At 36.8% G+C, this 15251-nt stretch overlaps 1 protein-coding gene across 20 annotated transcripts in view; it reads right to left on the bottom strand.

The window, feature by feature from the left end:
* The window catches only part of PARD3 (par-3 family cell polarity regulator), a 442797-nt gene that overhangs the window by 215579 nt on the left and 211967 nt on the right, over positions 1 to 15251 (bottom strand). For 17 of the 20 annotated variants that reach the window (XM_030264342.4, XM_030264359.4, XM_072925341.1 and 14 more), the window contains 2 exons: positions 3517 to 3608; positions 485 to 568 (listed from right to left, as the gene is read on the bottom strand). In XM_030264342.4, coding sequence (XP_030120202.3) covers positions 485 to 568; positions 3517 to 3608 — 176 coding nt within the window. Of the gene's footprint in view, positions 1 to 484; positions 569 to 707; positions 720 to 3516; positions 3609 to 15251 lie in introns of all 20 variants that reach the window. The other 3 variants (XM_030264350.4, XM_072925346.1, XM_032746619.3) reach the window with 2 other exon arrangements.

The raw sequence follows: 15251 nt of genomic DNA, 5'->3' as shown, positions 1-15251 counted from the left end.
GGTTTTGCTACTTCATTTTAACCCCAACAGATGGGGTAACATGAAATTTTGAAAGTGTGGCAATTGTTTTCTCTCCTACTCTTAAGAAGCAAAAGCATAGGATGCCTCTGGTTTAGATTCCTGCTGCTCTTTGGAAACGTGTGGTTTAAACAGTACGCAGGGAAATGTTGCGCAAATATCCACCTGAATTAAGGAAGAAGTTTATACATTTTAGAAAACCAAAGGGAAATGTCTTTATTCTTCAGTTTACCCCAAGATTACAGCACCAAATTCTAACTCCTTCAAGCAGAACCTTTGAACTATGGAGTCCATTCCAAGCACAGAGTCAGTAAACTTGCATTTCTTCCTTTCCTAATCAGTGAGACTGCCTCTTGAAAAACAGACAATATTCTACAGAGGGCAAAGGCACACAGCACAAAAATTAACACGACCAAGCTAAGGCACAGCAAATCGCAATGAAATAAAATCCTACACGATACATTACCTTCCGCCTCGGGCACTGAAAGGCACTACATGGATCCCCAAAGGCCCGCCGTCATTGGAGACTTCGACGAGCTTTACCATATCACTGTGAGACAATGACGAATGAGGGAATGTGAACATGTACCGTGAAGGAACCAAAAAACCCCACACAAACATACACAGAAAAACAAAACCGTTCCAGAAACCAGGTCATGGTGATGAAAGCATTGTTGAATACTACGTACCTGAATATTAATCTGATGGCATGAAAGGAGATCAATCATCAAAAATACTTCAATTAATAGAACCGAGAAAATTTTTTTTTAATTTAGCTGAATACACAAAAATATGTCTCATCATCACCACTGCATGCATATATATTGCTTTATTTCTTTCTTATTCTAAAGATAACTGACCACTGAGTAGAAATACCTTAAATGTTTCACACAATTTTTCCTCAGAAACCTAAAAGCTCATCATAGCACTAGCACGCTTTACTTTTTTACCTTGGAGCCAATGCTAATTTTTTTATATTAGCTTTCCCATAACTACCTCATAATTAAATGAGAATTATTAAATTTTTAATTGGCTAAATCCTTCCAGTTTTAATACATATTAATCTGTTTTATTGTAATTCCATTTATTTTACTGGAAGAATCCTGCATCTCCTTACTAAGCAAAGTTTCCAAAGTTTTAACTGTAACATTCAAAACCAACCAGACGTCCCCTGAAGCAACCATGCATCTAGTTCTCAATTATAAATTTTGCTGTAGTGAGTAAAAAAGCAGCAGAAGAAAATACAGGTTCAGAAAGAGACATGTAAAAATTGTAGAAACAGATTTAAAACAAATCTATTAATGTGTTTGAAACATGCCCACATCTGGAAAGGTGGAATATAGCCCATGAACCATAAAGAGCTATAAACACATAAATGAGAAAATAATATGCAAAAAGCCAAACCTCTCAATAAAACTGGAAGTGAGAGATCTGAACAGAAGCCACAATCTAAATTTGCGGCTTATGCCTCTCTCTAGTATTACATACTTTTTCCATATTTCCTGGCACTAGATATATATACAAACAGATCATTGAAAAGCTTGTTCCTCATAAGAATACAAATAACATTTAATCTCAAAATGGAGCAAAGAGCAAGACAAATGCCCTGTGATAGCAGTAAACAATTTTCTACTTCCTTCAATAAGCTCTTGATCATATGGTGGCCCATCATGAAAGCTTGGAGCTCTTAATCTGTAACTTGAGAATAACCAGACTACATATGGTTGGAAAGTCAACACAGGACTTACAGTTTGTTTTATATTTGCCCTACATAAAATTTTCTAAATGTATTTTTAAGGTAGCCTTTACATTTGCTGTATGCCTCAATCGGTGACTGAATTTTTGCCTTGATTTTTAAACAATATGAATAGAAGCTCTCTATCCTTATTGTCACTGTAAGCTCAAGAAAGTAGTGCAACACCAGGAGAGCAGAGAGACTTCAGCCAAAAACCTGTTGTTCTTCAGACATAGACCAGTATTTTAAGACTGAGATCAATACAGCATTTCATACTGTTCCATGTGCAACTTCTGTATAGGCTGACTTCATTTCCTTATCACTGAATGTTAAGGTTAAGTTTTCATTAACTAGTGTTCAAGCAACTCCTCCAGCCCCCAAAAGGAACTGTAAAAGACATTGTTTGCTATTGATAGGCCTGTGAGTCTCTATGATCAACTTCTTCTGACTTTGCTATTAGCTTAGAAGAAAATTAAGGGCTAAGAGAGAGAACAAGTGAGAATCTGTGTGATGCACCGGGAACTGCCTAAGTGGAAGCAAGGCTTAAATTTTTTTTAAAAAAAACCACTTGTTTTCCATATCCAGCGTATACCATTCAGCTTGTTCTAGTGCTTGAGTCAGTTGTTTTTCATTTGTTCAAAACACACATTTAACATCTTTGCATTCATTTTTCTTACACTTTTTTTTTTTTTTTTTTTAAATCTATCCTGAATGCCAATGTTAAATTCTGTAAAACAGAAAAAAAGAGGGAATGATAACTCCCTAAGAGAGATTCTTTCAATCTGGCTTCCTGATTTTCTCAGAAGTTTGGGCCAACTGCTTCAAACAAACACACAAAGAAGTAGGAGATCAAAACAAAACATAAATGAAGTAGCATATGATGAGAAGTCAATAAGTTACTTAAAAGCAACAACAGGAAACATTACATTTGACAGAAGTTCTGCAAATTCTATTTAGGAAACAGCATTTGGAATCTACAATGTAACAGATTTTGTAAATGGAACCGAGTAAAATGCATGCTCTACAGCCTAATAGATGTCACCATGATCTTTATCTAACATTTAAAACCTCTGTCCCTAATTCATAATTTAATTCAAAAATAACAGGAGCAGAAGATTTAATTTTATCTAAAATTTAAGTTAATAAATTTAAAAGATTTAATTTAAGGCTAGAAGGGATATTTTCTCATTAACTCCATAACAAGGTATGGATCAGTTCTTTCCAATGAAATGGAAAAGGTCAAGTTTTCTGTATCTTTTGATGACATAAAATATCATTCAGTGATTGTATTTTTAAATTAGGTGGAGCTAACAAAACACCAGTTTTGATCCATCCGGAAGTATGAGGTCTTTAACCACACAACTTGTGATTGTGACACATCTTCCTAGAGACTGAATTAGTGATCAGAATTAAGATTTTCCCCTTTGAAATTCTTGTCTGTTGATCTATTTGTATTAGCACTGACCCTATTCCTTCTGTCAAGTTTTCAAAGTTCCATCAAATAAACATCTTCTTTGAGGCAGAAAATCTACTGTAGCATCAGCACTTATGTCAAGTTTCCAATGTTCATCTTTAATACAAGCTTTTAAAGGGTTTAAAATTTGTTTTAAAAAGATCCATTTTTTAAAACCAATATGACATATAACCTAAAAAAGACTGCCCCATTTTCTTAAGAGTAGTATCACTCATTATTCTGAGTACTTCACTAGTCTGTGTTCAATCTTAAAGACTTTTTAAAACAATATGTTCTGCCAGTAACTTACTCCAGGGAAAAATTGGTAGCATTCTCCAAACCAGTGTCTGCATGTCCAACAGGCTCAACTCTGCTGTTGTCCTCCTCTGTTCGATCTTCATCCTAGATATTAAAAAAAAAAAATTAAATCTACATTTAATTTTATTAACTCATTTTAGTAATGATATTCTGCTATTCTCAGATTATTGGGGTTACCACATGTGAGGGGAAATGCTGTGCTTCCACTGTCTGAAACTGTTCAAAATTGGGTTTTGTCGCTTTAAACATTTTGCAATGATATTTATAGTTTGGCCAGTGTTATATCATAATTCTACTACAGTTATAGAAGCCATGTTACAGAAGCTATCACAGTCAGCATTTTTTAAGAAGGTTGACAAGCAAAAGCATAAAATCAGCTGATGGTCAGCAGTGTTTGGGGAAACTCCTCCCAGGCTCTCTGTGGGCAGGGGGCTTGACTGAACACACAAGGCAGATCACTGAGGCTCATTTGCAAAGACTTAAAAATAGTGTAAGAAAATGCAGCTTCTGTAATTCTATGAAGTACCAAGAGCTTTTCAAACATTTTATCACGGCCTTTATTAATAGCTTGCCAGAGAAGGCTGACATCAAAGAGCTACGTGAGGCTCTAATGCTAACCAATTGATTTTATTTTTAATTTCTCTTTCCAAAAAGTACATATGTTATTCACCAAATGTATAACTTTAATGTCAAAGTTGTGAATGCCGTACTTTCAAATTTAGATCAGGGTAATTCAAGGACTTCCAGTAAGAAGCTCTAAACCCATTCTTATGTGTATGATAATAATTGGAAGCTTATACTTTTAAATACCCATGTAATCAAACAGAAAATATTACAGTGTGAACAGTAGGTTTCAAACACAGACAGAACCAGAGCAACCAGGTCAGTGAAATAATACATGATAGGTTATGAGTTTAGCACACAGAGTCAGGCAACTTATTAAAGTATTGAAGAGATGTTAAAGGCAGGCACAGACAGTTGGTAATGTCCAGTTGAGATTTCCACGTGGAATCTGCAAAAGAAGGAGGCTGGATGCACCAGGCTTCCCTGGGCTGTGGATATGCCTTCTGCACCCTGGAAAGCAGCACGCTTTGTGAGGCCAAGCTACTTGGAAGGTTGATGATCCTGTGTCTCAGGAGGCATTAACATGCACCCGCTTGTCATCTCCCTCTCTTAAGCACAAGGTAAGTAATACATTTCAAAGGCTAACCAGCATCTTGAACCTGCCTAGAAATGTGTACAATTTCAGCTGAAGTTCTGTATGTACCACTGCATAAAGTTTAAAATTAAATAAATATTCAAATCTCTATGCCAATTCTAAAGTCACATGCAAAAAGGTTTAGAAAGGAAAATCAGAACATTTGGAGCTGTTTCATACTGAAAAGAGGTATTCCACACCTTGTTTCATACAGCATCTTGCAAATCACTGTCACCATGGGTTTCCTGGTTTGAAGTTAAAGACTGTGCTGGTTGTAGAAATATATGTATTTTTTTGCAATGAAGCTATTACTAGCCTAAAGAGAACTATTCATCAGATTTGCTGATAAAACTAAATTTTGAATCTCACTTGTGACAAAAGCTCATCACAGATGAACATGACTTTATTAATACAATGGTTTTTGGCAAATTTTCATGCGTGGTTTTTCCAAGCAAAGATGCAAGAAGTATATACATACATATATATATGTGTGTGTATATATATATATATATATATATATATATATATATATACATATGTATATATATATATACACGGAAGAAGAGACTGAAACAACATCCTATTTGTAGACATGCCTCTGCCAAAACTTAAATGTCTGGCTTTATGCTGTGTCATTTTAGCAGACATCTATATATGTACAATGCAAGCATCATTCATTTAGTAACACTAGGGTCCTACACTTCATCATTTTTAGCCCCAAAAGCTTTTCTCTTGACTACTTTAAGTTTGTAAACAAAACTCCCCTTGCCCCACTCAGTGTCTGCAGCCATTGTTTGGGCTTGCTCTTGATAGCCATGCCTTCAGTGCCTCCTGGGACACAGCTCCCTGTGCAACACTTGAGCTAAATACTTGTACAAACCCTTCTTCCCACCCTTCCCAAACCAAAGTATCTTTGCTCTTGCTCCCACCAGACCTAGGCCTCTCCATTTGTTGGACATTCTGTTTCCTTTCTTTCTGTCCCACCTGGTGGTCTGGAGGCTTTTCCTGCCAAGGAGAGGAGCATCCCCTCTGCCTGACCTCGAGTGCAGCCAGAACAGCCAACTCAGCTGCCTCCTGCCTCTATGCACCTCCCAGTCTTGGGGTATAACAAATCAGAAACTGCAAATCAAAAGCTACGTAAAACAGATGCTATCTGGCACCATCACATCTACATTTTGTGCCTTTTGTTTCAAGAATCATAAACACAGCAAGTTTTGGAACCACAGTGCCTGTCAGTTATCCAAGCAATTAAGAAACAGCAGCTCCCACACGCCTCTGTCTGGCTTTTCCTGGACAGCAGACAAATCTGTATCAGAAACATGCATGTGCCCATAAACAGGTGCTTAGAGGAGCAATCATAATCCTAATGAAAGCACTACTGCCATGATCAACAGATGTATGCTGTACCCTTTTAAAAATCTTTAATATTACAGTAATCAGACTCTCTTTTCTTCTCAAAATAACACAGATTTTGATTTACACCGAAGTGAACAGAGGGAAAAATTGGACACCTGCAGAGGGATTTGACTTAAAATTCTGATTTACTATGAAAAGTAACTAACTAGCTGTGAAAATCCTTGCATCAAGCAATTATTTCTCTATTTGGAAAGCAGTTTTCTTCTGAAAGGCAAATTTGACCTGGATGAGGTAAACAAGCAAAAGGACATTTAACAGAGCAAGAAAGTTTCTGTGAGCCCACTTGGATATTACTGCAGATATTTCTCAGAAATAACTGATTTGAGCAAGCTCCCAGAAGTCTAAGATTTATTTTCTCGACATAAAACCACTGATACCTGCTATATAAAAAAATACAGTTTTTAATGTACAGCTACTAAAGACTGAATATGTTTTTTTTTCCAAAATTGAAATGAGTAATTAAAAGATCCTTTCATCTTTACAGCATAGAGGAAAATTTAAAGCATCTCTTCCAATGTACTTCTCCATATCTTGATGTGCTCAGTGTAAAATTTCCCACTGTTTGAAAAATAAAAAGAAATCATTACTTTTCTAAGTTCTGTAATAAAATTAATGACTCAAAAACTGAAAAATTATCTTAACTGCTCAAAATGGACTATTAGTGCTAAAAGTTCTATCTATAAAAAGGTCCATTTCACAGTTCACCTGCACACTGTTAATGAAATACATATGAAAAGTTGCAAATTGGGTTTTTATTTTTGAAGACAGGCTCTATCACCACTTAGGATTACAAAATCTGCAGAGTTAAAGAATGTCAGCAGTATCCTTGCCAACAGAATTTTATCCAATATATAGGAACCCAAATGGTTATTTTAATTACATTTTCTTAGAAAATTTCTGAATGAAATCTGTCTAATGTAATTGCCAAAGCTCAAAACTAGCCATGCTTTCCCTGTCTTACTGGAAATTTTAATGTCCATTACCAAAATATCAGCTCCTGCCTCTAATTAATCCACAACTTCATCTTCAAAGAAGCACTTTCCCACTCCATCTCTGTTCAATACACTTCTCCAAGAATGTTACCAATTTAAACTTCAGATATTATTCAGCTGATACAATACTGATAAGGTGTGATAATGTTATTTCTGCATCCTGTATTAATACCATATATGAGTATGGTATTCAGTCAGCTCAGTCCCTCAGTAGTGGCTGTGGGGCCCAAGACTCTGCATTGCCTCAGTGAGCATCAGTGAGATTTACCTTCCCAGGGAGCATCAGACACTGGCTTGTTGGCTTTCTACCATTTAATTTCTTTACATTTTAGCACAGTGAGCGTAAGTCCTGTAAATACCAAACTGAAAGGCTCAAACACCCAACAGGTGCTTTAGATTTTACTGCAGAGAACAGATTATCTATAATGACAAGCTCCTGACAATATTGTTGTCCTCTGCCAAGACACAAATTAAATAAATTTTTTGCTATTAAAATATACCCTTCCCTTCGTATTTCCCCTTTCAGTCTATTGCACTTCTCTGCAATGATTATGGAAGAAGAGACATATTCACTATTAGTCTCCTGGCAGCTGTGCTTCATAAATGTTTGTTTGGTTCTTGCAACATAAAGTAGGCTCTCCCTCTCTCTGTATGATCGCACTTGATGGGAAACAGCTCCTAAGAGACCTCTTTTCCTGTGTCTTAACTAGCACAAATACACCAGCATCAGGCTTTTGTGCTAATGTTCTCACTTTTTGATTAACCGGCCAAATCTCCAGAGAATGGCAATTTTCAATCAAATCTGAAGAGCAGTTACAAAGACAACATGGGGAAAACCCAAAAAATATTGAATACAAAAAATAGGTTATGTTCCCTCTTTAGCATACATATATATGCACAAATAATCAGGTGAGAGCTTTGTGTAATTCACGACAGCCCTGTACCTGGTGCACTGCTATTACCAATAATCCAGGGAGAGAGAAATCTTACATTAAATCATCCACTTAAACACAAAAAAAAAAGGTGTGCAAAAATTATTTAATCTTATTTGTGCATACACACACACACCCACACATATATATACAAGTTAATATTCTCTTTACATCTCAATAATCCTTATGTTACTCACGTCCTTCTGCAGGATGGTCACCCTGCAATTGGAAATGACAATATTCACATAGTTTTTATATGCCTCACTACACTAAAATGAAATTTGCCTTGCTCAGTCGAATCAGTGAATAGATATCATATAAGACATAGAGGAGTGCAGAATGGAAGGGATTTCTCAGGTCTCTGATGAATATCAAATTCATTCCCTGCTATCACAGGCAATCATCTCTTATTTCCCATTTATTAAACTGATCAAGCTGAGCCTTAAGCCTGGTTGGCTTTACAATGGCAGTATTTCTGTTTTGAAGTGCCTTAAAAGGAAATGGTTTTACAGATTTAAAGAGAGATGAATTTGATTTCCTATTGTCCAAAAAGCAAACACCAGAGAGCCAATGAATCTAATTTGATACAACCTTCCTTTGGCAAACATGTGTGATAATTCATTAAATTCTGAATAACTAGAACTTTTTTCATTCATAATGACTTCTTAAAACATGTAAGAAAAACCTGGCAATACTAATAGCAGCTGAACAAGTCCTGTGGTATCCAAGTTACTCTGCAGTGTGTATCAGTTTAGAGGTTCACTGGAATCAGTGGTCTTTGGGGGCTCAACAACCTGTGATGCATCACTGAAATGACACACATATGTTCTGTAATGATTTGGTGGCACACACCTCTATCACACAGCAAGCCAGGCTGGTGGCAGGAGCACAACACAAATACTGCTTGGCCACATAGCAGAGCTTCCAGTAAAAAAGATTTTTATTAGATTATGCTGTAGTTAATTCTTTTTACAGTAGGCATTGCAGACAGCACCAAAAAGTATGAGAGTCTTTTAAGAGCTTTAGTATGTTAGGCTTTCCTGCTAGTGAATTTAACTTGAGACATTTTGCTGTTTTTGCTTCTTCATAGTCAAGAAAATCCTGGGTCTGTCCTTACAATGATAGCTTACCAACAAACAGCAAGAAATGCATTAAAAATCAAAAGTTTTTTTTGCTGTTGTTCAAACGTGCTTCTTAATTCCTGCATCTGAATAGTCTCTGCCTACCAGCAGAGAAAATAATATTGAGGAAAAGGGATAAAATTACTAGCCAAAAATTGCAAACTCATGCAACTTGGCAACCCCATACAAGGAAAACAGCACCAAATGGGATCTGATAGAAAAAAGCCCATCAGTAATGTCTATAGCACCACTGATTCTCCAGCATTTCACAGTGAACTTTGTAATTGTATTTCACAGACTATATTTGTTGTTTGCCTGAAAACTACAGGGTTTTGTTTTTTTTCCCCAGACTGAGGTCATTCAACTCTGGATTGTTTCAATGACTTCTCCAGAACCACTGACAGTCCAGGGTGGGAGGCAGAGGGAGGAGATGTGCTGCGAAGTGATAGCTACCAGAACAAATCCATACATCTAGGTTCCTCTACAGATGGCAAGTATCAAGTGGTTAACAAAAATATGTAACTGTTCCCACCAGATCATATTTAAAAGACATTTTAGGGAAGACTCAAATATTTCTGGAGCACAAAACTATTTTTGTGGTCATTTTACAACAGCCCTAAGTCCACATATAATATGCACCACTACAACACCCATAGTACATTACAAAATAATATAATGATAGCAAAACAGTGCCCTAAGTTTCTGTTCACCGGCAAATGAGTAAAGTGTTGCCAAATTGAACTTGAAAAAGTACCTTGATGATATATATTCATTATATTAAAGAGAGACTTAAAATGAAGGCAATATTGGGTCCTTTCTAATTTCTTACACTGACTTGCTGTATGATAGCAGCAAAAATCACTCAAAAGTGCATTTCTTTATAAACGTGTTGGGGATAATATTACATGCATGCAAGGGCAAATAAAAGACCCTTGGATGTGACACTTTGAAAAGCAGAAATATTAAAATGGATCTCAAATGTCTCAGCAGCAGCTTAGAATGCTAAGCCACAAAAAGCTTCTTGTTCGAAGATACGAGATGTGCTTCTTATCTTCCTTTTCTTAGCACCTAGTAACACCTGCACTGCATAACCTATTTTTTAAACACTTTATTAGATGCCAATTATACGAAGAACTACGAAACTCAAGGCATTTCATCACATAATGAATTTGTCAGACCACTCACAGAGCAGCTTGTAAGTAAAACCAACCACAGCTAACAAGAGTAGCCAGAAAAGATTTGGCAGGACCAGACAAGGCTTCCCAGCACTTATAGTGCTGCCTGTTGGGGAGCCCACTAAAATTATTCTTTAAAACCAAATGCAGTAATAAAATCAACCAAAAGATTAGATGCAACAATAAAGCACTAACCTCTCATGTGATACATGTTTGAAATATATAAAGCATGGATTGTCACACTTTTAATATTAAATGAAATATCCAAAGAGCTTTCTGAAGATCTAATCAATACCAAATTATAGATGTGTCCATAGTATTACAAAGAGAAGTAACACTCTCACAGACCCACGTACAACTATAACAAATTACCTCTAATGGATTGTTGCCTTAAAAATGGGTTCATTTTGTGTAACTGCCTAGTTACAGTCTTTATTCCATCTTCTGTTTTTCTTCAGAACTCAAAACATATCTGTTTCACAGGTGTAAGTCTGCTCTCTGTTTGTTTTAAATAAGGCTTATCTACAAAATATTTCCATGTTCAAATCTCTGAAATTTTATACCCTTTTCATACAATTCACAGACTGACATACAGACCACCAAGATCTGCCAGTGTAAAACAAATATTAGGGCTCATATTAAATACAGATTCAAAGTCTTACTTAGATGTCAGAATCATGGGAAGTATCTTTAAAGGAAATAGTTATCAGCTTTACTTGAAACAAGGCTACAATTATAGGTCAATGTATAATCAAATTCCCCTGAAAAGTTCAGCCCAAAGGCCAGGCCTGGTTATCATCTACCTTGCATAATGCAGGAATTACCCCAATTACAGAGACATCCCCACATGGTGAACCAACATAAGTGTAGCACTTGGCATGTAGCAAACACACTCTGGTTGATGTCTTCATATACAATTTATTTTCCCTTTCATTGTGGTAACTGATACATACACTGCTCCTATAGATGACCTCTTGCTAATTCATGTAATACCTACCCACAGAGGGGAAACTGCCCCTGCTTTGGTAGAGGGTGCTTCATTTGAATTTTTTCACAACAGAGGTGACTTTTACTAAATGAAGTCTAATTTTCTTTTAGAACTTGAGTTCTTCCTATTCCACGATGCCAGGTAATAAAGTTCTGGGATTTCAAGACCAGAAGCATTCATTTGATATGGAGAAGTTAATGTTTATGGAACTAAAAAAACTTCACAATATATTCCTAACATAGATTGTTACTATGGCATCCAGGAAATAAACATATACATAGATATATAGATATATAGATATGTTTATAAATATACATATGTATTTAGAAGGCCACAGCAACAAAAACATCTTTTTGTTCTTAAGGTAGGAAAAAAACACATTACATGGCAGTGCTACAACTACATTGTTTTTTTCTGAGTAGCCTAAAGTAGGTCAAGTTGGGCACATCCATTAGTTCTCCTATAAATAGATCCACACTGAATTCACCTGCTTGTAACTAATGTAGAGCAATAGAATTTTAAATGTTTTTCCCTTTAATCTGACAAGTTAGTTCATTCTGTATACAGATACCAGGAAAAAAAAAGAAGTCATTAAGTTCTGCATGATTTTTAAATGCCAAAAAAAATAACAATGAAAGCATGAAATTGGGACACACTTTCCCTGCAGAAAAATCTAGTGTACCTGCCTCCACCTATAAGTTTAGAGATCTAAAAGACTTCTTCAGAGATGTATTATAGATAAATGACATGGTTTCCCCTTGATATTGAGACAAAGAAAAGGAGACAATTCTGTATTAATAACTTCACTTTTTCCCTGTAACACTCCTGAATATATTATTATTCACCTCACATTTTCAAAGACCGTGATTTTCTTCTGAGGATTTTTTTTCAAAGATACAAAAAGCATTTCTTATTTAGCAACTTGAATTTGTCATTAGGCAATTTTCAAACAGGTCTCATAGCTCTTTTATCCTTATCCATGTCTTTTTTTCTTTTTTTCTTTTTTTTTTTTTTAATCTGAAATGGTCCCTTGTTGCTTGATTTGCAGATCTGTATCAGCATGCAAGGATTTCGCTAGCTTCAGCCAAGTACAGAACAGTTCAATCCCCTGGAGCACTGAATGTAAGAGTCAATTTAGAAGCAAGGTATAAGTATAGCACTCTGTTCCCCATCACACAAAACATCATTTTACTCACACAGGCATCTTAATAACAAAATTCAATTCTGGATATTTTTCTCAGCATGGCTCAGGACCATTCAGAAATGACATCAGAAAGCTCACTGAAGACTTGGCTTTTTAAAAATTTGATTAAAATATCTGTTTTCCAGTAAGGCAAAAGTCTATACCTTGGTGGGAGTTTAAACTTAGAACATATTCTTTGAGTTCTATCTCCTTTAGAAAATGCAACTTTGAAAGCTTTTGGTTTTGTGTTACCAACAATCCCCCCAATAGTTTTGCCAAAGAACCATAAAAAACATGGAATGGTTTTGGTTGAACTGGTCCTTTAAGTTCATCTAGCTAAAATCCTTCACCATGGGAAGAAACACCTGTCACTAGATCAGGCTGCTCAGAGCCTCATCCAGCCTGGCCTTGAGCACTTCCAGGGATGGATCATCCACTTCTCTAGATGTTTCCTTCTAATAGCTAACCTAACATCTTGCAGTTTGAAGCAATTCCCTTTTTTCCTACATGACATGCCTTTGTAAAAAGTCCCTCTCCAGCTTTACTGTCAGCCCCCTTTAAGTACTACGAGGTGCTATAAGGTTTCCCCAGAGCCTTCTCTTCTCCAGGCTAAAGAGCCCCAACTCTCTGGGCCTGTCTTCACAGCAGAGGCGCTCCAGCTCTCTGGTCATCCTCATGGCCTCCTCTGAACTTGTCCCATCAGGGCTGCATCTTTCTTATGATGTGAAGCCCCAGAGCTGATGCAGTGCTCCAGGAGGGATCTCACCAGAGCAGAGGGGCAGAATCACTTCCCTCTCACTGCTGCCCACAGTGCTTTGGATGCAGCTCAGAACATGTGTGGCCTTCTGAGCTGCAAATGCACATTTTCAGGTCGTGTCCAGCTCCTCCTTAACCAACACCCCCAAGTCCTTCTCAGAGCTGCTCTCAAATCACTCTTCACCCAGCCAATATTTTGTGCTTGGGATTGCCCCAATCCAGGCTCAGGATCTTCACCTGCCCTTGTTGAACTTCATGAGGTTTGCATGTGCCCGCCTCTCAAGCCCATCCAATTCCCTCCAGATGTGTCAGCCACACCTCATGGCCTGGTGTCATCAGCAAACTTAACATGGATGTCCTCAATTCCACTGATATTTTAATATCTTATCATCTTGCTTCAAGAAAAATCCACGGGTTTCCTCTCATTTAGACAGTGACTTACCTCCACTTCTCATTTGCTAGGATTTGCTAACATACAGCTTTGATTTATAACTTTTTAAATTTATATTCATACTGGTTAAAACTAAAAACAACCATACATCTTGTTTCAAAAGGTCTTTTGTGTTATATATCAAGTAGATGGAGAAACACACCTGAGCTAAAGGAGCCCTAACGTGCTCTTAATGTTAGGTCTTACTGTTTCAGCTCTTCCTTCCCTAAAAGGACAAAACCAGGCAAGGTTCTGGCCCCATGTCCCAGAGAAGGAAGACCCAGAAGGGAGCACCAGCATTGTAATGGAGATGCAGGACACCTGGCCTTGATGCAGAGGGACAAGGCACCCAAGCCTGCTCTGAGCTCCTATGAAATTTTGAGTGATGAGATTTCATCATTTTGCAGTTTCATCTTCTACTTCTCTTTTGCTGAATTCACAGTTGCATTCTACGGATTTTTTTACACCTCATTCCACTGAGAAACTCCACTAAAATTGCTTCAATTGAGTTTCCCTGTTATGCTGTAAAATTTTCTTTTTCAGTCTTTTGCACAACATGGATTTTACCTTAGGCACCAAACAAATTCACTATTTTAATAACAGAAAATGCTATAGCATTTTTCATTGTCCTTTGCTCAATTTGTTTTGTTGAAATCAACATGAAAAACAATTTCAAACTTCTCAGTAAATGCTTCATTTACAAACACTCCATTCCAAGTGCCTACAGGGTTACAATCTGGTCTATGACAATTTTATTCATTTTTTAATCAAAAGCATTAAATCAAATTTAAAATAAATACTACTCAATACTTCCATAGCGCCTTCCAGCACATTATGGCAAAAGCAGTTCATGGACAATAATAACTGTAGCTTCACTGCACCCACAGGAAGATGATTAAAGATTATTCTCCAAATTATTTATTTGAGGAAATCGAGGCACCAAAGATTTTTCTCCCAATTTTTGAGCTTTCAGTTTTGGGTGACGTCTCTGAGATACACAGAGACTTAGTTTAAGAAAAATGTAAATGTACATGTACTCTTGAACTTAACCAAGAAGGCCTCCTCACCTCTTGGAGGATGAGCTAGAGAAAGGCTGGGAACAGCTCCCTTGGAGCACTTTGGTCCTGGGCCTGCATCAGCACACTCACTGCCATGCAAAACCCTTACACAACATGTGATGATACACAAAACTTCATCATCATCAACAGCCAAACTTCATCATCACCAACTCACTAAGCTATCCAGGGACCACCAAAGACAACCTCTTTGTGTAAAATGTCCCAAGGAACAAAGTGTAGGACATCACACAACTGCTACAAGCACAGCTCCAGAAGCTCTTCATAAACTACATGTTACAAAAAGGAGGGCATTTCAAGAAATAACTTATTTATTATCATTTGTGACAACAGAAGAGATCCCTGCTCCTCAATAAAATTAGGTTTTTTTAAACTTCTTCTCAGAGATCTTATTTCCATTTGCAATTCTTTCCCTTCCTTTTCTACACCAAGTCAGAGCAGCTTGGACTGAATTCAGTAT

The sequence above is a fragment of the Taeniopygia guttata genome, chromosome 2 (assembly GCF_048771995.1).
Source record: "Taeniopygia guttata chromosome 2, bTaeGut7.mat, whole genome shotgun sequence".
Classification (NCBI taxonomy): domain Eukaryota; kingdom Metazoa; phylum Chordata; class Aves; order Passeriformes; family Estrildidae; genus Taeniopygia; species Taeniopygia guttata.
Note: the sequence above shows the minus strand (reverse complement) of the source record. Positions and strands in the feature narration are given on the sequence as shown.